This window comes from Anolis carolinensis, chromosome 4 (genome assembly GCF_035594765.1).
Source record: "Anolis carolinensis isolate JA03-04 chromosome 4, rAnoCar3.1.pri, whole genome shotgun sequence".
Lineage (NCBI taxonomy): Eukaryota > Metazoa > Chordata > Lepidosauria > Squamata > Dactyloidae > Anolis > Anolis carolinensis.
Window position 1 is genome coordinate 101,231,522 of NC_085844.1, and position 21,964 is coordinate 101,253,485.

General features: G+C 40.6%; 1 protein-coding gene and 1 long non-coding RNA gene across 8 annotated transcripts in view; one reads left to right on the forward strand and one right to left on the reverse strand.

Moving 5' to 3' along the window:
* Window positions 1-21,964, reverse strand: part of dnah5 (dynein axonemal heavy chain 5) — a 299,154-nt gene that overhangs the window by 84,843 nt on the left and 192,347 nt on the right. For all 7 annotated transcript variants that reach the window (XM_062979391.1, XM_062979388.1, XM_062979389.1 and 4 more), the window contains 6 exons: window positions 19,161-19,314; window positions 18,278-18,545; window positions 8,882-9,113; window positions 3,236-3,350; window positions 2,808-2,984; window positions 1,161-1,364 (listed from right to left, as the gene is read on the reverse strand). In XM_062979391.1, coding sequence (XP_062835461.1) covers window positions 1,161-1,364; window positions 2,808-2,984; window positions 3,236-3,350; window positions 8,882-9,113; window positions 18,278-18,545; window positions 19,161-19,314 — 1,150 coding nt within the window. The remainder of the gene's footprint in view (window positions 1-1,160; window positions 1,365-2,807; window positions 2,985-3,235; window positions 3,351-8,881; window positions 9,114-18,277; window positions 18,546-19,160; window positions 19,315-21,964) is intronic.
* On the forward strand, window positions 515-1,643 carry LOC134298626 (uncharacterized). Its single transcript, XR_010005722.1, has 2 exons — window positions 515-723; window positions 1,144-1,643. It is a non-coding gene; the product is annotated as an uncharacterized LOC134298626 (long non-coding RNA).

Sequence of the window (21,964 nt, forward strand, 5' to 3'; positions counted from 1 at the left end):
AGGGCCAAGCGGGAGGTGGGGCCGCCCAACCAGCCTGGCCCCGCCCCTGTGTGACCTGGCCCTGCCCCCCGCGTGGGCTGGCCCCGCCCCCCGCGTGGGCTGGCCTTGCTGCTGCGGCCTGCCTGGGCCTTCCCTTGCGGAGGGAAGGCCCGGGCCTGGTCGCACGGGGCAGGAGGTGGGGCCAGGCCGTGCGGTCCGCGGTGGGAGGCCCCAGCCAGCCTGACCCCGCCCCCACTCAGCCTAGCCCCGCCTCCTGCATGGGCTGGCCCCGCCCCCCGCGTGGGCTGGCCCCGCCCCCCGCCTAGCTACTCTTGCTGCTGCAGCCTGCCTGGGCCTTCCCTTGTGGAGGGAAGGCCCGGGCCTGGTCGCATGGGGCGGGAGGTGGGGCCAGGCCGCGCGGTCCACGGTGGGAGGCCCCAGCCAGCCTGATCCCACCCCCACTCAGCCTAGCCCCGCCTCCTGCATGGGCTGGCCCCACCTCCCACGTGGGCTGGCCCCGCCCCCCCTGGCTGCTCTTGCTGCTGCAGCCTGCCTGGGACTTCCCTCGCGGAGGGAAGGCTCACGCCACGATGGGAAGGCCCCAGCTGAAGGGGAAGGAAGCGGGGGAGTGGCACCATCCTCCTGGGGGGGGGGGTTCAAGGGTGCCCCCAGGAGGGTGGTGCCACAGGCAAATGACTACTTTGCCTGGCGGTCGAACTGCCTCTGATGGTGGCCAGGAACCTTGTAAGTTTTCAACAATAAATTTAGGACTTGGCATAAAGTTATCCCTATTTGTCCAGGAATGACACATAGCTGCCCCCCCCCTCGAGAAAGCCCAGGGTTTGCGTGGGGGAGTGGGGACAAAAACCCATGCCAAAGTGAGTTATTTAAACTTGCTTCGGTGTGGGTTTTGCCGCTGTCTGGAAGCACCCTCATAGAACAAGGAGATAAAAGTCCATGCCTTATATTCATCTTGGAAGAAAGTGGACAAGATGCCTGATACTTTTTGTGATTGAGAGGGAGGGATTTATTACAGTTGTGATGAAGAAAATAACTTTGAAGGGATGATGTTGACTCAATTTCCTTGTCTTCCATTTTCTCCAACAGTTCACTTAATTCTATGCAATCATTTTTTATTCTTGCTAATTCTGTATTTAATTTCAGCCACACTTTTGACATACCTGAAGATTCTGTAAGAAATTTCCTGCCGTCATCAGTTTCAAGGACTCCTGCCATGAAGGAATGGTGCAATTTTTCTCCATATCTATTTTGACAGCATTTACCTTCCTCTGGAATAGCAGTAGCACACAGTCCATGATACGCATGATAAGATGTGGTGGCCGACCTAATGTGCGAACGGTGGCAATATCTGCAGGCTTGATAGTCTAGATTTTTGAAAAAGAACAGAAAGGTTTGCCAATATCCTCCACTTTAACTTCTCGACATATCTAAGATTGGCACATCTAAGATTGGCAAAAGCTATTGGACAAAGGCCTCACCATTAGCTTATCGGATGCAACAATTTAACTCTCCTGAGTCATGTTTTATTGCAGAAACCACACACATCTAGATCTTTAAACTAAGCCTTTTGTAACAGTGTCACTAAAGGGGTTTGAATAACATCCACAAGTTTCTGCCACTGGAATAAAAATTGCCCCAACAAAGCCTTTGCATTTTGCCATTTAGGGGACTTGGGAGTGTATTGTATTGATGTCAAAAGATGTTTTGAATCATGTTGTGGTTGAAACAGAACGGGAAGAGGTGCCAAGGAAATGTTTTCTTGATCCTGCCCAGAAAGTATAGAGATACTTAATGTCATAAAAGATAGGGATGAAAGAATATGGTGGAAGCATTCACTGACAATCCACCACAAGGCAATCAGAGATAGCATTAAGGAAAACTTGGGACCAAGGAAAAATATAAATAAAGAAAAAGAGCCAGCTGTTTGTAGGATGTTTGCATTGTCAGCTTCAATCACAGTACAAAACAAGGCTGAGGCTAAACAATGACGAACAGTGAGTTAAATGCTAATGCTAGAAGCATAAGTCAATCAAACAAAAAAAAATCTGGCATAAAAGTGTGATAGTGCTGCAATCCTGAGACCTTATGTTCTCTGAAGAGAGACTTTCAACTGATCAGGCATCCTGTGACATCATGGGATACTCAACTTGGTTACACTGTAGTAACAAACGTGTTGAGCTGTATTTCCACATTGGACTCAATGTGAAAGTAGAAGTAACACAAGATCTGCTAACTAACTATAAATTGACACTGTTTTGCAGAATAAGCAATACACCCACCACCTTCAGCAGGGCAGCAGATAAGAAAACCAGGCAGCAAGTAGTAGAACACAATGCAGATTTATCTCCATCATCCAAGTCACTTGATGTCTTTTTTGTTCAAAAAAAAGGAAAAATCATATTATGCTGGTTGAACGATGAAAGGAAATACCCTGATTTTAATTAGTTTAGTCATAAAATAGACAAATGGTTTACAGGTGTGTTATTTTTCCTTTGAGAATGCATTTGCAAGAGTGCTCTCCGATGCCTCACCTGAAGTACTGCAGCAAAACTGAATGATTAAAGCTAGAAATCTTACAGTTACTTGAATGTGTCCCTGTCAAATTCCACGATGGAGAGTTTTGCCTTGCAAGTTCAGGAAACCCTTGCACCCAAATACATGAATGATTACTTTTTCTCCCACAATGGGAAACGCAGTAGAAAGAGCAGATAGACCTGCTTTCAATCTCTTGTTGGGTACAATTCTGGAGAGGAAAATAAATATCAAAATGAGGTCAAAATGGCATTCCCCACTTATCCATCTTTAACCTGCAAAGCAGCCTCGGCCTCTTCTAAAGCAGGTTTGGCAGCTTCCAATTTTTCTTCTGCAATCGCCTTGTCTGCAGAGATGCTGTCTACAATCGCCTGGGCCTTGTCTTTCACTTTCTGTACTTCAGCCTTCACTTTTTCAGCAGCCTGCGCTTTTACTGTGACTTCTTTTAAAACCTATAGAGGAAACCAAACTTCAATGAAGAAACTAAATAGAACTTAACTGGGAAGAGGAAGAAATGAAATGGAGAGATGGTTGTAATTACTGTTTTTTTTTTCTGAGTAAAATATTAAATTGTTTTCCATGAGTTGCTAAGATTTTTTTCCTATTTCAATGATCAGGCTGTGTGAGAGCCCTAAAATATTTTTTGTTCCAGGCTTTCCAAATTAGCTTTTTTAAAGGAGGAAAAAAGAAAAGCTAATCTTACCATATCAGCTTTTTCATTGGCAACCTGAAGTTCTTTTTCCTTGGCTTCCAGCTCTTTGCTCAAAGCAGCCACTGATTCAGAAGCTTCTTTTAGTTTTTCCAATCCAGTATTCATTCTGCAATTTAACATGGAGGGATGAATTTTTAAAGCTCTCATAGGATCAATGTTGCCTCAAGGCTGATTAGAAGTTGACTCGATCAAATGTTACAATTTTGAAAATGGGAGATTACTGATTGCATATTCCCTTTCAATCTAAAACATTGCGACAAGAACCCAATAACTCATTCAGCGGCAAAGGGACAAGGAAAGGAGGTGGAGGGTGCAAAGAAGACAAATGTATAGTAACACACATACACATATATATTATTCCTTTGAAAATGTACAACTTCTATTACACACTCAATATCATCATCACCACACTACTGTAACGGTGCTCAAACTGACAATCTCTTCTTTTTTTATTAAATCTTATACTTAAATTATCCCCAAAACCATCAGACATACCACACACATTACAAAAACCATCCCAAAAACCATCAGATATATCACACACATTACAATGCACATATACTACAAAATGGTATAATGTTGGGACATAAAAATGTAGATCTCCAGTTGTAACCAGCACCCAAATTGCTAAAGAAAAAAAGAAGTGGGTTGTTCTTTTCCTGTGTTTGTTGTTATGGACAAGGGCTTGATGCTACCTCTTCTTATCCCTTAGTACAGAAATGGGGAAACATCTGATTCACTAGGTCAGGGGTCCCCAAACTAAGGCCCGGGGGCCAGATGCGGCCCTCCAAGGTCATTTACCTGGCCCCCGTCCTCATTTATAATATAATATTTTTATATCAGTTTTAATAATATAATATATTGTATATACATATGATATTGATAATAATATTATCATTTTATACAATATAATACTAATAATCTATATATATAAAAGAGTGACGGCATCACGGCAATTCACAAAACAACAAAAGTACAGGCCCCCCAACCTCAAAATTTGACAACACAACCCATCATCCACGCCTCAAGGTTGATACAACAAAAAGAAAAGAAAAATAAAGTCCTAATTAGAGGGAGAGCAATAATTTTTTTTATCCAATTGCTGCCAGTTTAGAGGGCTAATCTCTGCCCACTTGGTTGCCTAGCAACCAGCCAAGGGACAGCCAGGTTTCAGTTAGGGGACAGGCAGATTTAGGCCTCACTTAGACTTCTTCCACAGATTATCTAATTTGCACTGGATTATATGGCAGTGTAGACTCAAGGCCCTTCCACACAGCTATATAACCCATTTATAATCTTATATTATCTGCTTTGCACTGGATTATCTTGACTCCACACCACCATATAATCCACTTCAGTGTGCATTTTATACAGCTGTGAAGAAGGGGCCTCAGATAATCCAGTTCTGAGCAGATAATATAAGATTAGAAATATACAGTAGAGTCTCACTTATCCAACGTAAACAGGCCAGCAGGATAAGTGAATATGTTGGATAATAAGAAGGGATTCAGGAAAAGCCAATTAAACATCAAATTAGGTAATCGTTATACAAATTAAGCACCAAAACATCATATTATACAACAAATTTGACAGAAAAAGTAGTTCCATGCGCAGTAATGCTATGTAGTATTTACAGTAGAGTCTCACTTATCCAACACTCGCTTATCCAAGGTTCTGGATTATCCAACGCATTTTTGTAGTCAATGCTTTCAATATATCGTGATACTTTGGTGCTAAATTCATAAATCCAGTAATTTCTACATAGAATTACTATGTATTGAACTACTTTTTCTTCCAAATTTGTTGTCTAACATGATGTTTTGGTCCTTAATTTGTGAAATCATAACTTAATTTGATGTTTAATAGGCTAATCCTTAATCCCTCCTTATTATCCAACATATTCGCTTATCCAACATTCTGCCGGATAAGTGAGACTCTACTGTATTGTATTTACAAATTTACCACTAAAATATCACAATGAATTTAAAACACTGACTACAAAAACATTGATTATGAAAAGGCAGACTGCGTTGGATAATCCAGAACATTGTATAAGCGAATGTTGGATAAGTGAGATTCTTCTTTAATATGAAATAATTACTGGGATAGAATAATGCAGAACAATATAATCTCTAAAACCAGGACAGTAAATAAACAGGGGAATTCCACACAGGAAACAATCAGGGCCAGCTAACACCTCCCAACAAAGTATTCCCATCATCAAAGTCTGGCAAATCCTCTGTTTTCTCAGGGCCACAGACAGTAGAAGCACATAAATTATCGCAAACAACACCACTCTGAAAACAAGGGAATTCCAGACAGGAAACAATCAGGGCCAGCTAACACCTCCCCACAAAAAATTCACTCAGGGAGGAAACAGCCAGGCTTTAAAGCTGCAAGGCCATTACATCCTAATCATTTTTCCTAATTGCAGCATTCATACTTGCCTCCAACAAACAAAAAAAAACCAATCAGAAATATTATATATTCACAACCTTTAGGAAATAATATCCCCTGATGGCGCAGCGTGTTAAAGCGCTGAGCTGCTGAACTTCTGGACTGAAAGGCTGCAGGTTTGAATTGGGGGACCAGAGTGAGCCTTTACTGTTAGCCCCAGCTTCTGCCAACCCAGAAGTTCAAAAACATGCAAATGTGAGTGCATCAATAGGTACTGCTCCGGCGGGAAGGTAACGCTGCTCCATGTAGTCATCCCACATGACCTTGGAGGAGTCTACGGACAACGCCGGCTCTTCGGCTTAGAAATGGAGATGAGCACCAACCCCCAGAGTAAGACACGACTGGACTTAATGTCTGGGGAAAACCTTTACCCTTGACCTTAACTACCACCAATTCCTCAATACTTTATTTCCCATACCACCAGACTTCGCCACAGCAACGCGTGGCCGGGCACAGCTAGTACCATATAATACTATAATTTAATTATATGTTATATGTTACATATAATATTACAGTATAGTGGTATAGTTCAATATAGTAATATATAATGCTAATATATTATATATATTGCTAATAATGCTAATAATATAATGTATGTACATACAGCTGCTCTGAGTCCTCTTCGGGGTGAGAAGGGCGAGATATAAATGTAGTAAATAAATGTAGCAAATGAATGAATAAATAATTTTAGACTTAGGCTCGCCCAGAGTCTGAAATGACTTAAAGGCACACAACAACAACAATCCTAATTAACCTATCTCATTGGCCAGAAGCAGGCCCACACTTCCTATTGAAATCCTGGTAGGTTTGTGTTGGTTAAAATTGTTTTCATTTTTAAATATTTTATTGTTCTTTCATTGTTATTGTTTTGCAATACAAATAAGATATGTGCAGTGTGCTTAAGAATTTGTTCGTTTTTTTTTTCCAAATGATAATTTGGCCCCTCAGCAGTCTGAAGGATTGTGGACCGGCCCTCTGCTTTAAAGGTTTGAGGACCCCTGCACTAGGTGTTTTGGCCCACATTTCCTAGAAATGGTAACCAGAAGGACTAATGAGAAGGGGTAATGGAAGATATAGGTTAAAATTTCTTAAAAGCTAAAGATTTTTCATCCGTGCTGTAGACCTAAATCCATTCTTGATATCAATTAGACCTACATAAATGGTAACTTCCAAAATGGGACCAATAACTGCATTTTATTTATTTATTTATTTATTTATTATTCAAACTTATATGCCGCCACTCCCCTAGGGCTTGGGGTGGCTTACAAGACGCCACAGTGTCTGATTCCTATGCTTATTTGAACCAGATCACACTCCCAGGCCTTCCTTCAGTGATAGAGCTAAACTCTAGAGGACATGGGGGCAGTGGTTATAAAAGTGGCAAAGCATCTAGAACAGATCCTTTTCTGACCAGGCACAACATATTCTGAAACTCAAACTAGTAATCTGACATGACATAGAGAAATTGATAAAGGCCTAAATGCTCCTTTCCTGGCCTATATGTTATTGAGCCATGGTAATCCCACTCCAAAAAAAAAAGATGTATAGTTCTCTAAAGACTCAGAAATAAATATACGATTTTCCCCTTTTTAAAAGACCCGTTTCAAACTTGTGCAGGCTCAAAACAACAGAAAATCAAGATCAAAGCAGCAACAGCTATCATATCTAATCCTTTAATAAATTGTATCCCCAAAACCATCAGACATACCACACACATTACAAAAACCATCCCAAAAACCATCAGATATATCACACACATTACAATGCACATATACTACAAAATGGTATAATGTTGGGACATAAAGAAGCTCAACAGGCCAGGTCCAACTTGGGCCCACCCTCCAAGAGTTTTGAACTTCAAATCCCACAATTCCTAATAGTTTCAGGCCCCTTCCTATTCCTTTTCCCTTTCTTTTTCTGCTTAAGTGGCTGAAGGCTGTCTCTCTCCATCGGGAGATGCCTTCATGAGGGGGAAAAAGACTAGAGGAATCCATTCCCCTCATGCTGTGCAGCCCCGCCCACACCGGTTGCAAAAGGGTGAAGACTGCTTTGCCGTTGCTTGCGCTGTTGCTAACAGGGAGGGGCATCTGTTATGACAGTTGCTAAGGGAGGAGGGGAGGAGGGGAGTGCTTGGCTGTCGCTGGGGGAGGAGCCATCTGTTATGATGGTAGTTAAGAGTGGAGGCAACTGATTGGCCATTGTTTTGCATTTTTTAAACTTTTCTCAGGTGGGTTAGGTTTGTGGGTGTACGCTTAAAACACTAGCCAGGTCGAATACTATGTTGTGTCCAAATTTGATAGCCGTTGGTGGAATAGTTTGGGAGATATGATGTCCCTAACAGATGGACATTACATTTTATTTATATAAAAATATATAGATATATAATGCATAAACTTCTTTACCTAAATATAACCTAATAATAATAATAATAATAATAATAATAATAATAATAATAATAATAATAATAGCTTTATTTATACCCTACCACTATCTCCCAGAACTCGGGCGGCTTACAGAAGCACATACAAATGCCATAACACATAAATAAAGGTAAAATTACATCAACATATTAAACAATGTCAACACATTATCCAAATTAAAATAAATAAAAACACATTAATAATTACCAATTAAAACAAATAGTAACGTATCTCAGCCACAGCATAGTTCAACCATTAAAGTGCTAGTGTCAGTATTAAATAGTTTGATGCTTAGATTAGCAGATGTCTTAATCATTTCCAAAGGCCTGTCTGAAGAGCCATGTTTTCGGCTCCTTGCAAAAACATTGTAATGTAAGAGCAAGCCCAGAGATATTCACCTCCCTGCTGAGATATTTCCTGGATGGCAAGGGTGGGCAAATCATTTACCCTGGGCAAGCCACTATTTCACAGTCTATCCAGCCTCCTAGGGCTATTGTGAGCATAGAGTAGAAGGTGAAAGAAGATTCATGTACTTTGCCTTAAGATTGTTTGATATAGTCAGTATCTCTTCCGCATCTGCCATTTTCCCTCTCCAGGCTATATCTTCCAACACTACTTCATATGGTAAACATCCTTCTAGTCTGCTCCAAATGCAATAGTTTTATATAAAAAAGAATTGACATTGGGAATTGCTATCATGTACTGATATTTAAAGAAGAATAATTGAGGATGTGGAGAGAAACAAAGAAAACAACTTCACCTGTTGGCCAGAGTTTGCACCTCAGTATGTTTTTCTTTGTATATGGCTTTATAGCCCTGAATAAAGGAGAGATAAGACTTGGGAGTTACATGTGTAGACCGACGATATCGCTGGAAATAGTCAACACATTTCTCAGCTACTCCATCCTGGAAAGAACCCATACATTGCACCATCTCTTTTTTTATTTCATCTGTGCAATCAACCTCGTAGGATGACAAGAAATGTTCAGACACTAAAAGAAGAAGAAGAAGATTTAAATTTCATCTGAGCAAAATATCAAAATGTTTTGTTACAAAAGACACATTTCCAGTATCTTCCCTCTAATCCTGTTTCATCCATCATTTAAGTTACAAATGGCAAATTCATGCTAATTCTACTGAGGAAGACGTCACTGTGCAGACTTGACAAAACATTTTAAGAGGATCGAAGACAGGAGAGAGAGCCTTTACAACACCTTACACCTACATGATTCACTTCAACTGGAACACTCTTCAGGGGACTTGCACACTGTCTTGCACAAAAGGGACCCTGTCAATCCTCAAAGGAAACAGGTCTTGGTAGTAGGTGACTCCCTCCTTAGAGGAATGAAGCTATCATTTCCAGACCAGATAGGATGGCTCGAGAAATATGCTGCCTCCCGGGGGCAAAAATACACCATATCACTCAGAGGCTCACCAGGCTCCTAAAACCCCATCACCCTCCCCACCTTATGGTGATTCATGGAGGAACTAATGACACCACTAGGCATACTTTTCAAATGATCACAAACGATTTTCGAGCTCTAGGAACAAGGCTAAAACTGTGTAATTTTCATCCCTCCTCCCCGTTGTAGGACACAGCTCTACAAGGGCCAGAAAAATAGTACAGGTCAATAACTGGCTCAGAAAATGGTGTCAGGATGAGCGTTTTGGCTTCCTCGACCATGGCCTACTCTTCCAGGAGGATGGCCTACTGGCAAGTGATGCAGTGCATCTCACACAAGTAGGAAAACATCTTTTTGCACACAGACTCACAAACCTCATCAGGCACACTTTAAACTAGATCCACTGGGGGAGGGGAACAACAGCCTGGCGAACACTATATTACCCATGACCACAGGGAACCGCCAAAAGCCTAAACAGAGGGCTGCACAAACACAGCAAGGACCAAGTACAGAGAGCACAATAATCCCAAATAAACAGCTCGAGGGGAGGTCACAGGGGCTTACATGTCTTTACACTAATGCACAGAGTATGGGAAATAAGCAAGATGAACTCCAACTTTTAGCACTGCACCACACGTACGATATCATAGGCATCACTGAAACCTGGTGGGATGACTCCCATCACTGGAATGTAGCCATTGAGGGCTATAACCTCTTTCACAGAAATAGAACAAAGGGGAGAGGAGGGGGAGTAGCTTTATATGTCAAAAACAGTTACGTTGCAGAAGAAATGCAAGACTGTAATCCGGGAAACCAGCTTGAAAGCATCTGGATGAGAATCAAGGGAACCGGGACTCAAAAAGATCTTGTTGTGGATGTCTACTACAGACCTCCGAATCAGGATGAAGGACTTGATGAAGCCTTCTGTCAACAGCTGACCAAACAGTCACAAAGAAGAGATAGAGTAGTCATGGGCGATTTCAATTATCCCGATATCTGCTGGAAAACAAACTCGGCCAAGAGTACAAAGTCCAACAGATTCCTCACTTGCCTTGCAGACAATTTTATGGTCCAAAAGGTAGAAGAGGCAACAAGGGGATCGGCTACTCTTGATCTAATCTTAACAAATGTGGAAGACCTGATCAATACAGTCGAAGTGGTGGATCCTTAGGGGCAAGTGACCATGTGCTCCTGCAGTTTGCCATACAAAGGAAGGCTGAAACTAAGACAAGTCAAACATGCATTCTGGACTTTAAGAGAGCTGACTTCCAAAAAATGAAGGAATTACTGAGCGGCATTCCATGGACGCCAATATTAAAAGACAAGGGAGTTAAGGATGGATGGGAGTTTTTTAAAAGTGAAATAAGGTGCAAATGCAAACAGTGCTAACAAAGAAGAAGAAAAAATAAGACAAGTGCGAAGAAGCCAGAATGGATGTCCAAAGAATTTCTAACTGGGCTAAGACTCAAAAGGGACATGCACAAGAAGTGGAAAAGGGGAGAAATCACCAAAGAAGAATTCAAACGTATAATCAACTCCTGTAGGGAAAAGGTTTGCAAGGCTAAAGCGCAAAATGAGCTCAGGCTTGCCAGGGACATTAAAAACAACAAAAAAGGCTTTTTGGTTATGTTGGTAGAAAAAGGAAGAACAAGAAGGCGATAGGGCCTATGCGAGGAGAAGATGGGGTGATGGTGACAAGGGACAGGGAAAAGGCAGAACTACGTAATGCCTTCTTTGCCTCTGTCTTGTCTTCTCACAAAAAGAAAGCCAGCCTCAACCTCAGCAACATGGAGTGGATGAAGGATTGGGGAAAATCCAACCCCAAATAGGGAAACAAGTTGTCCAGGAACACCTGGCCCCTCTAAACGAATTCAAGTCCCCAGGGCCAGATCAGCTACATCCAAGAGTATTGAAGGAACTAGCGGAAGTTATTTCAGAACCACTGGCAATTATCTTCTAGAGTTCTTGGAGAACGGGAGAAGTCCCAGCAGATTGGAGGAGGGTGAATGTGGTCCCTATCTTCAAGAAGGGAAAAAAGAACAACCCAAACAATTACCGTCTGGTCAGCCTCACGTCGATACCAGGCAAGATTCTGGAAAAGATCATTAAGGAAGTGGTCTGCGAACACTTAGAAACAAATGCGGTCATTGCTAATAGTTAACAAGGATTTACCAAAAACAAGTCATACCAGACTAATCTGATCTCTTTTTTCGATAGAGTTACTAGTTGGGTCGATACAGGGAACGCTACGTACCTGGATTTCAGTAAGGCCTTCAACAAAGTCCCCCATGACCTTCTGGCAAACAAACTAGTAAAATGTCGGCTAGACAAAACTACGGTTTGGTGGATCCGTAATTGGCTAAGCGAACGAACCCAAAGGATGCTCACCAATGCGTCTTCTTCATCTTGGAAAGAAGTCATGAGTGGAGTGCCGCAGGGGTCTGTCCTGGGCCCAGTTGTGTTCAACATCTTTATTAACGACTTAGACAAAGGGTTAGAAGGCACGATCATCAAGTTTGCAGATGACACCAAACTGGGAGGGATAGCTAACACTCCAGAAGACAGGAGCAGAATTCAAAATGATCTTGACAGACTAGAGAGATGGACCGAAAATAACAAAATGAAGTTCAACAGGGACAAATGCAAGATACTTCATTTCGGCAGAAAAAAATGGAATGCAAAGATACAGAATGGGGGACACCTGGCTCGACAGCAGTACGCGTGAAAAAGACCTTGGATTCCTCGTGGATAACAAGTTAAACATGAGCCTAGAATGTGATATGACTGCTAAAAAAGCCAATGGGATTCTGTCCTGCATAAATAGAGGTATAGCATCTAGATCCAGGGAAGTCATGCTACCCCTCTATTCTGCCTTGGTCAGACCACACCTGGAATACTGTGTCCAATTCTGGGCACCTCAATTGAAGGGCGATGTTGACAAGCTGGAAAGCGTACAAAGGAGGGCAACTAAAATGATCAAAGGTCTGGAGAACAAGCCCTATGAGGAGCAGCTTAAAGAACTGGACATGTTTAGCCTGCAGAAGAGAAGGCTGAGAGGAGAAATGATAGCCATGGACAAATATGTGAGAGGAAGTCATAGGGAGGAGGGAGCAAGCTTGTTTTCTGCTGCCCTGGAGGCTAGGATGCGGAACAATGGCTTCAAACTACAGGAAAGGAGATTCCACCTGAACATTAGGAAGAACTTCCTGACTGTGAGAGCTGTTCGGCAGTGGAACTCTCTTCCCCGGACCGTGGTGGAGGCTCCTTCTTTGGAGGAGAGTTTTTAAGCAAAGGCTGGATGACCATCTGTCGGGGTGCTTTGAACGTGTTTTCCTGCTTCTTGGCAGGGGGTTGGACTGGATGGCCCATGAGGTCTCTTCCAACTCTACTATTCTATAATTCTATGATTCTATGATTCTATGCCAAGACTCATCAAGTCCACTGAAGATAATCCTTTTCTTCTCACATAAATGAGAACAAATGATAATCAAGCTCTAAAACAGGTATTATTGAACCTTCAGTGTACTGCAAACAGCTATAGGTATGTAGACAGGAAGATGAAGGATCTTGGGAGACGGATTGTTTTTCAACAGTTCTTCCTATGGAAGTTCCTGGCCCAGGAAGCAAGTGAAAAACACTGAAATTGAACAACTGGCTGAAATTGTGTCACTAGGGAAAAAATAGGTTCTTATTTCAATGTCTGGAAAGTCATGGATTGCACCTCAGAGAAGTTAGAAAGAATGTATTTGCTAGAAGTCTCAGAATACTCATCAGGGGGCTTTAAACTAAGTCCTGCATAAAAGCAAAATACTATCTCATTAGAGCAGGAACCCCAAGTGGTATATTAAATGAACCAAACAATAAAAAACCATCTTAATAGAAGACTCGGATGAAATTATCTAACATAAAAAGGATATATAGAAATGAGAGTTTTTGGTTGGTAAATTTTAACAAAATATTTCAAGCAAGCTAGTACTCTGTACTTGTTTGACTGTTGAAGTAGGATCTGGAGACCAGGGTTCCAATCCCTGCTCAGTAAAAAAAAAATCACTGTGTGACCTTGGGCAAATCACAGTCTTTCAGCCTCAAAGGAAAGCCATGGCAAGCCCCCTTTGAACAAATCTTACCAAGAAAACCTTGTGATGGACTCACCTGAGAATCATCATAAATCTGAACCAACTTGAAAGAATGCAACAACAACAAAGGTAACGACAACATAAAGACTTCAACTACTCTGCTATCTCTCCCAAGAAGAAATAATTTGTTTGCTTTTCAAATTCCATACAGTGGAAAGTATAACAAAGGGATTGACTATTTTGGACCTGATTCTCAGTTATATGAAAATAGTGGATATCTTTCTGAGATTTGTTATAGGGAGGAAAGGTTATGCAAAGTAAATCAGATGTACAATGGAATGTAAGAAAGCCCATGTGAATAAGCTTAAAGAAATAGTGGTGGGAATCTATGGTCAGAAACATCTAAAGAGTTGGAAAATCACGATGGATTGGAGTTTCTTAAAAGTGAAGCTGAAAGCACAATAAAAAAGAATTCCAAATGAGAAAGAAAAGTAAGAGATGGAAACCAGAGTGGATTCACAGCAAACTCTGGATGACCTGATTCAAAACACATTTGTATCAGAAATGGGAAAACAGGTCAATAAGCAAGGAAGAGCTCAAATTGTCAGTCCTTGGAAGCTATAGGACACAATGAATGCTCACACAGGTAATTCCGTGGAAACGCTTTATTGAAGACCTTCTTGCCAAGTCAAGCACAAAGCTGCTACTAATCAATTTCTGCCCGGACCTTAGCATATCAAACTACTACTTCCCCCCAGCCCCCTTCCACATTCACACCTATCTGTCAGATGGTTCTTTCCCAGGCTTGAAAACCAGATCATGGCCATAAATCAATTCTCCTAGCCAGACGGCTCCTTATCCTTTAGGCTAGCTCCACCCAAATTGCTTTTGGCAGGATGGGAATAGTTCAGCTAGTGTGAATGCTGGGCGATCACATCCTGACACAAATAACTAATATTTTCAGAGAGAAAGTAGTGAGAACTAACGTTCAGCACAAGATTATGCTTGTAAAAGAGGCTAAAATAATAAAAATAGGGTTGGGCTGTATTCAAAGCAAGTGGAAGAAGAAGGAAATGATGTCTGTTGTGAGTAAAAGATAGTAAAATGGTAATGGTGATAGAGATAAGGCGGAACTGAGTAACATAAACCTTGACTCTGCCTTCTTAAAAGAAAAACAGTGCTCAGTTGGATAAAAAAGGAAGAAATAATGCAGCGAGGAACCAATATTCCAAATGGGTAAAGGAGTACCTAGCTTCTTTAAAAGATGTTCAAATTTCCAGTAACAATTAACCAATTCCAAGTAATTTGAAGGTGTAACCTTAAAACTTCCATCTATAATTTTTCAGAATAGAAAAAAGGAAGTCATCTGGAAGAGAGCAAATGTTTTCCCATCCACAAAAAATGGAGAAAATGTAGAGCCAGACAACTGCAGTCACTCAGTTTGATATTAATCTCTGAAAGGTACCAGTACTTATACATAAACTATCAGACTGTCCATAATTAAGAATAGTACAAGGTTCTAAAATACAAGTCATTTCAGATTAATCTTATATCTTCTTTTGATACAGTTACAAGCTTACTTCATTAATGGAATATTGTGGATATATCTTCATTTTAGAAAGCCTCTTACATGGTTCTTCTATAATATCCTCTTAGAAAAACTGCAAAAATATGGGCTAGATGATCTACTGCTAGGTAGATTTGTAGCTAGTTAGCAGATGTAGTCATTACCTCATTGTCATCCCAGATTTAGAGTACCACAGGGTTCTATCCTGGGTTTGGTGTCATTCAACATCATTATAAATGACTTGATGGAAGGAACAGAGGCCATGTAAGCTCATCAGATTTGCAGATCACACAAATTAGGAAGAATGACTGATCCAAAGAAGGCAGAATCAGGATTCAAGATGATCTTAACAAACTAGAAATTCGGATAACAACATTAATTGCATCATAAAAAGTCAGATGCAAAAACAGATATGGACCTTGAAAAATCTGGCAGAACATGAGAAAAAGATGTAAGGGATATAGCAAACCGCAGATCAGCAATCTAATGCAATGGCAAAAAAAAAAAAAAAAAAAAGCCCAGTGCAAGCAGAAGTGTGTTGTCCTGGTCAAAGAAAGTAATAGTGCCATTTGATTCTTTTTCAGAGAGATCTTGTTTGGAACATTGTGTTCCATTCTGGCCATCACCATTTAAAAAGGATGTTAACAAGTTGAAATGTGTTCAGAGGGGAAAACCAAGATGGTAACAGATTTGGAAACCAAGACCTGTGAAGAACAGCTGAGGGAGGGAGGTATATTTAAACTTCAGGAAAGGTGGCTCTGAGGTGATATAATAGCCATCTTTAAATACTGGAAGGGTTTTCGTGAGCAAGATGGAGTAAGTTTATTTTCTGCTGTACTAAACAATAAGACCTGGACTTTCTGACAATAAGAACTGTTTGGCAAAGCAACACACTGTCTCAGATGTTGATGGACTTTTAAAACAAAGTGACAGTCACTTCTCAAGAGTGCTTTAGCTGTTGATTCCTACACTTGTAGGGACTTGGACTAGATTGCCCTTTCAAATACTGTCTTTCTGTTATTATAACTCAGTGAACACATTATGACAGAGACCAAGGAAAACCAACCAATTCCCCTTGTTAACTAATTTAGTCAGACTTTAACACATCTCTTGACTTTACCTTCTGCCATCCTAGATCACAGTCTTGGATCTTTTCTCTCTTATTTTGCCTCAAGCTGATCATCATCAAGGGTGAGCAGCCTGTCTGGGCTATTTTCAACCAGTTCATGATTAGGAGCCCTGAATTTCATTTCCCTGCTCATCCTACCCCATTCTCTGTGTGTCATATTTCCTAAACCCAGACTGTAAACCACAAGCAGGGACTCCCATACCATTCATCAGAAAGCATGTAATGGGTAAGGGAAAAATTCTTCAAAGAAAGAAAAGAAGAACATGAAAGAGCAGATAGTGAGAGGAAGGAAGGAAGGAAGGAAGGAAGGAAGGAAGGAAGGAAGGAAGGAAGGAAGGAAGGAAGGAAGGAAGGAAGGAGGGCCTTGAATAATTTGGGGGCCACTTTTTGCCCAAAAACTACACAGAAAGTCCCACGTTGTGCATAAAATAATCTAAAGCAGTGGTTCTCAACCTGTAGGTCCCCAGATGTTTTGGCCTTCAACTCCCAGAAATCCTAACCGCTGGTAAACTAGCTGAGATTTTTGGGAGTTGTAGGCCAAAACACCTGGGGATCACAAGTTAAGAGCCAGTGAATTCTGAAAAAGTACCTGGTGACAGGAAAGGACCTGCAGAGAAAATGGAGGTATTTGCACAGAACCTGGGGGATGCAGTTATCACCACACTCCTATAAAGTTTCCCACTCCAATTTACTTGAACCTCATTTTTTACCATATAACAACACTGAAACTTTTTAAATAACTGAACTGCTAAGCAAAATAAATCTATATTATTTAAACTACTTGATTTGCTCTCTGTTCAGACCTTTGCTTCTATTTTACAACTTATTCTTTCTGTGTGGCACAGAGTGCTCTGCTTATCACCCCAAGAGCAAAATCAGCTCAGCGGTTATCTCTTTTCACTGGTGAGTAATCCTTCTTTTGTAATTATCAAGTAGTTATGCTAGTATTCCTGTCTTGATGGGATTAAGAATTATTTTGCTAAGAGAGTAGGTCAGTGGACATCACTTAATTCAGGTGTTCACAAATTGCACATCAAGTCATTTGTTTTAAAGAAAATATTCAGCAGTGAAATAGGTTTTATGGATGTTCTCTCCTTTACTAACATTTTTACAAAGGGATTAGAATCATGCATAGCATTTAAAATAGCATTCACCAAATCTGATAAGTTATCTCTGAAATGTAATACTCTAATTTTCTAGTAAATGAATCTGAAGTAAATCTTGAATCATCTCAAATATTCCATAACCTAATAAGCTTCAAAAATGAACATTTTGCAGACATCATAGAATCATAGAGTTGGAAGAGACCTCGTGGGTTATGCAGTCCAACCCCTTACCAAGAAGCAGGAAAATCGCATTCAAAGCATCCAGCCTCTGCTTAAAAGCCTCTAAAGAAGGAGCCTCCACCACACTCTGGGGCAGAGAGTTCCACTGCTGAACAGCTCTCACAGTGAGGAAATTTTTCCTAATATTCAAGTGGAATCTCCTTTCCTGTAGTTTGAAGCCGTTGTTCCACATCCTAGCCTCCAGGGCAGCAGAAAACAAGCTTGCTCCTTTCTCCCTATGACTTCCCCTCACATATTTATACATGGCCATCATGTCTCCTCTAATGTTTTGGGGCTTTTGCTCTCTCTGTGTGAGTGTGTGTGTGTGTGTGTGCGTATGTGTAAGAAGAACACTGCCACCTTCTTCCATGCATTCAAAAAAGTTAATCTGTATCTACTCTACTGAGATTTCTATTGAAAACCTTATTTTCAGCAAAATGTGTGATCTAACACAACCTTGATTTCTTACAGTTTTTGTCATAATAAAGCCACTATTATGATTACTGTCTACACCAGGGACTAGAGACATTTCTACTTTAGACTATAACTCCTACCATTATCTACCTATCTACCATGATCATAGCAAGAATGGTGTAAATGTTTCTCATCCCAATATATTGTAATAAGTTACAACAGTAAAGGATATGGAGGCTTACCTGCAACAAGGGCATCCTTAGGCCAACGGCTGAACCAATCTATAGTACAACCAGAAATGAGGGCAGGGAACTTCAAAGCTCGATTTCGGAATTTTTCACCCACAGGTGAAAAGCAGAGAATAACATGGAGATTCTGCCGCACTCTGGTCATGAAATAATTATACAAATTTTCATTGGTTGGAGGCCGCCGTGGATGCTCCTTCTTCATAACCGATATGAGATCACTGGTAATTTCATCTATTTCATCACGAGCAAACAAGTTGGAAACCTAAGTGGAAATTTATTTATTTATTTGAGTGAAAATATTTCCAGCAGAACCTATAATTAAAAGAACATAGAACTGACTAATTGATTAGTTCTTACAAGACTGATTAATATGATCAGTTAATTAAATTGTGTATTACCAAAAACTCAATAGACTTTATCCGCATTGTTTGCAGATGAAGTTCTGGGTTTTAGATGGTATTTAATTTTCCTTTTCATTCCTCATTATTTTAACACACTAGAACCAACATATGTTCACTAAATAAATTAATGTACTTCTAATAAGAATCTGCACCAATTGAACGTTTATTCTCAGTTATTAAAATTCCATTTCACCAATTAATCAGCCAAGGCATTAGAGCATGATCCTCTGCATTTACTTAGAAATAACTTCTATTGTATTCAGTGGGTTGGATTTCATAAAGGGTGTTCTTGAGAATAGAGCATTAATAGATCAATCTACCATTAAAATGTTTCATCCTAATTTTAAGCATGCTTAATTCCATCATCATCTAGGATCGTTCCCTTGTGGATAACCTCTATCTGCTGTTTGGACACCAAGGGAGAAAGGAAAATTAACTAAAAACCAAGAGAAGATTTTTTTTAAAAAAATCTTTACTTCTCCTGATGACAGGACATTGTTCATGTACTCCAAGAAAGCCTCATCTTTTATCTCATTGTCTGTAAAGATGAAACTGATTCCTTTGCCTTGCTGTCCAGCTGTCCTATAGAGATGCTTCAGGTCTTCCATCAGGTTGGCTGTATTATAAGACCTAAAGAAAGGATAAAAAAGAGGTTTGAACAAATCTGAAGAAGAAAATATGTCTCAAATAAAAACTTTTTTCCTGCCCAAATCCTCCTTTTCATTTTCTTTATTGGTTTATTGGTCACTGTTTTTGAAGTTATATAGCACAATAACATCCATATCACTTTGGAAGTACATCCCATGAATGTCAGCCAGACTTACTCCTAGATAAATTCATGTAGTATAGAAGTATTGCAGAGCAATCCAAAACAACAGAAAATAAGTTCAATGGGGTACGCTGTGATAATTCACTCCTGGCCACCAGTGAAGCCTGACCTTCTATATTCAGAGTTGAATCCAATAATATATCCAAGCTATAGAGGAGGGAAGGAAAGTCTATCCAACTCTTGCTGAATCCCTATTCCCTGATCTGCCTTTTTTACTGACTAGAAACACCACTTTCTGTCTGAATCAATTTGTTTAACTTCACTCAGTCTATTACCACTGACGGGTGCCAGTGTAGAACCAAGATGGTTTCCCTGGATTGGGATGGAAAAAAGTAATGGAGCTGGGCATCTCCCACTTAAGGATGGCACTAAAAGGTTGTTGTGTGTTTTCCGGGCTGTATGGCCATGTTCCAGAAGCATTATCTCCTGACATTTCACCCACATCTATGGCAGGTATCCTCAGAGGTTGTGAGATCCTCAGAGGTTGTGAGGATGGCACTAAACATCACCTAACGTTTCATGTGGATGTGGAATAACATGGGAGAGAAAACCAAACCCTCAGGAACCCCAAAGACTACCAGCTAAGGAAACAACCAGGAGACTCCCAGCATTCACTGCTCAAAGCTTCTCTGTCACATAGGCACAATGAAATTGATCTAGAAAATCCACCTCATCCAGAAACCTCTGGAGCTGGGTGGCCACCATACATTCCAGTATCCTGCTCAAAAACGGAATGCTAGAGACTGGCCAGTAGTAATGAGATCCAGAGAGAGCTTTTTCAACAGCTTTCTTGTAGCTAACTCCTTTCAGCATGATGGAAGTCTGTCTTGTTTTAATGAGGCACTGTTCCCTCTACCCATCAGCCAACCCCCCTCTGGCTTTTTAAGGGTAAGGGTCTAATAGGCACAAGGAGACTTTAAATTCTCACAATAATCCTGTCCAAATCGTAAGAGTTTGATGAGCAGGAGCAAATTGTGCACAGATCAACTTTTCATATGAAAACTTGTGTTTGCAAAAAAAGTTCATTAAGAAAATTGTGTCTTTTTCACAAAATACACTAAATACAACATTGTTTTCTACACAAATATATTGTAAGCTCAATATTTTGCAAAAAGTCCCCAAATGAAAAACAACTCTCATAACCAATCCACAAGTTATTCATTCATGTAAATAAGAATGAAGTAAGGATAATTTGGAGTATTGCTACGTGGATTAGATGATAGTACAAACTTCTATACCATTGTCAAAAGGTCTTCCTATGCACAGTTTACTCTATACAAAGGAGAAACAAGTCTACATAAAAGACAAGGAAGAATGTTCAAGTCTACCTTCACTGCATGTTGTAATTGCAAAATAAATTTGTAATCTAAATTGTTGTGTACATACTTTGTATTGCTTTCCTATTACAATTTTGGGGCAGTTGACATAGATCGTGGATCCAGTCATCAAATGCCATTTACACACAGGTATCATTAAAGAATATGGTTCTCTAAAAGTGCTTGGGAGTTGTGGGACAGAAATTGGCAGGATCAGCTTGAGACAGATGCTCTTCCGGCACCTTGGTAGCAAGGAGACCATAGGGAGACATCTACCCATGTAGATTTGCACTTGTTATTCCAATGGTTCCAGCACTGGGTTGAATGACCAGGCTTATCAATCAACAGCTGGATGAGCTGATGCCTGGATCTGAAGACATGTGAGTGCCAAACCTATCAGCATCTGTTGCCAATAAAATTGTGGCATACCCCTTCCATTCTCATTTTAATACAATCTAATAATTTTTGTATAGTCATTTGTAAGGCTGCATATACCTAAAGAACAAGCTATTCTTATATATTCTAGTAGCTGTGCCTGGCCACGCTTTGCTGTGGCTTATAAGAATCCTTTGTTGGCCAGGTGGAATAGCAGTGAATAGCCTTGCAGCAAACCCTGGCCAATTTCTTCTTATGGGAATCCATGTTTGGTGAACTGGAATGCAATGGAATAGGCTTGATGCTTGGAAGGCTGGGCGCTTGCGTTCCAGGGGAATGCTTTTTTGGGCTGCTAGAATTACAACGAATAGCCTGGCTGCTTCAAAACCTGGCTGCTTGCTACCTAGGGAAATCTTTGGTTGGTCAGCTTCAATAGTACAGAGTAGTTTCGCTGCTTCAAAACCTGGCCGCCTTCTACCAAGGTTAATTCTTTGTTGGTCTGGTTGAATTGCACTGAATAGTCTTCCAGGTTAAAAGCCTGGCCGCTTTCTACATAGGGCACCATTGCTAGGCCAGGTTAAATGAGACGGAATAGCTTTGTGGCTTTCAAAGCCTGGGGGTTTTCTACCTAGGAGAAATCTTGGCTGGCCCTGCCTGTATGCTTGGGCATGATGAGGCAGTGTGCCAAGTTTGGTCCAAATCAGAAGTCGGGTGGGTTCAGTGCTGTCTGTATAAGGGTGAACTACAACTCCCAAAGCCA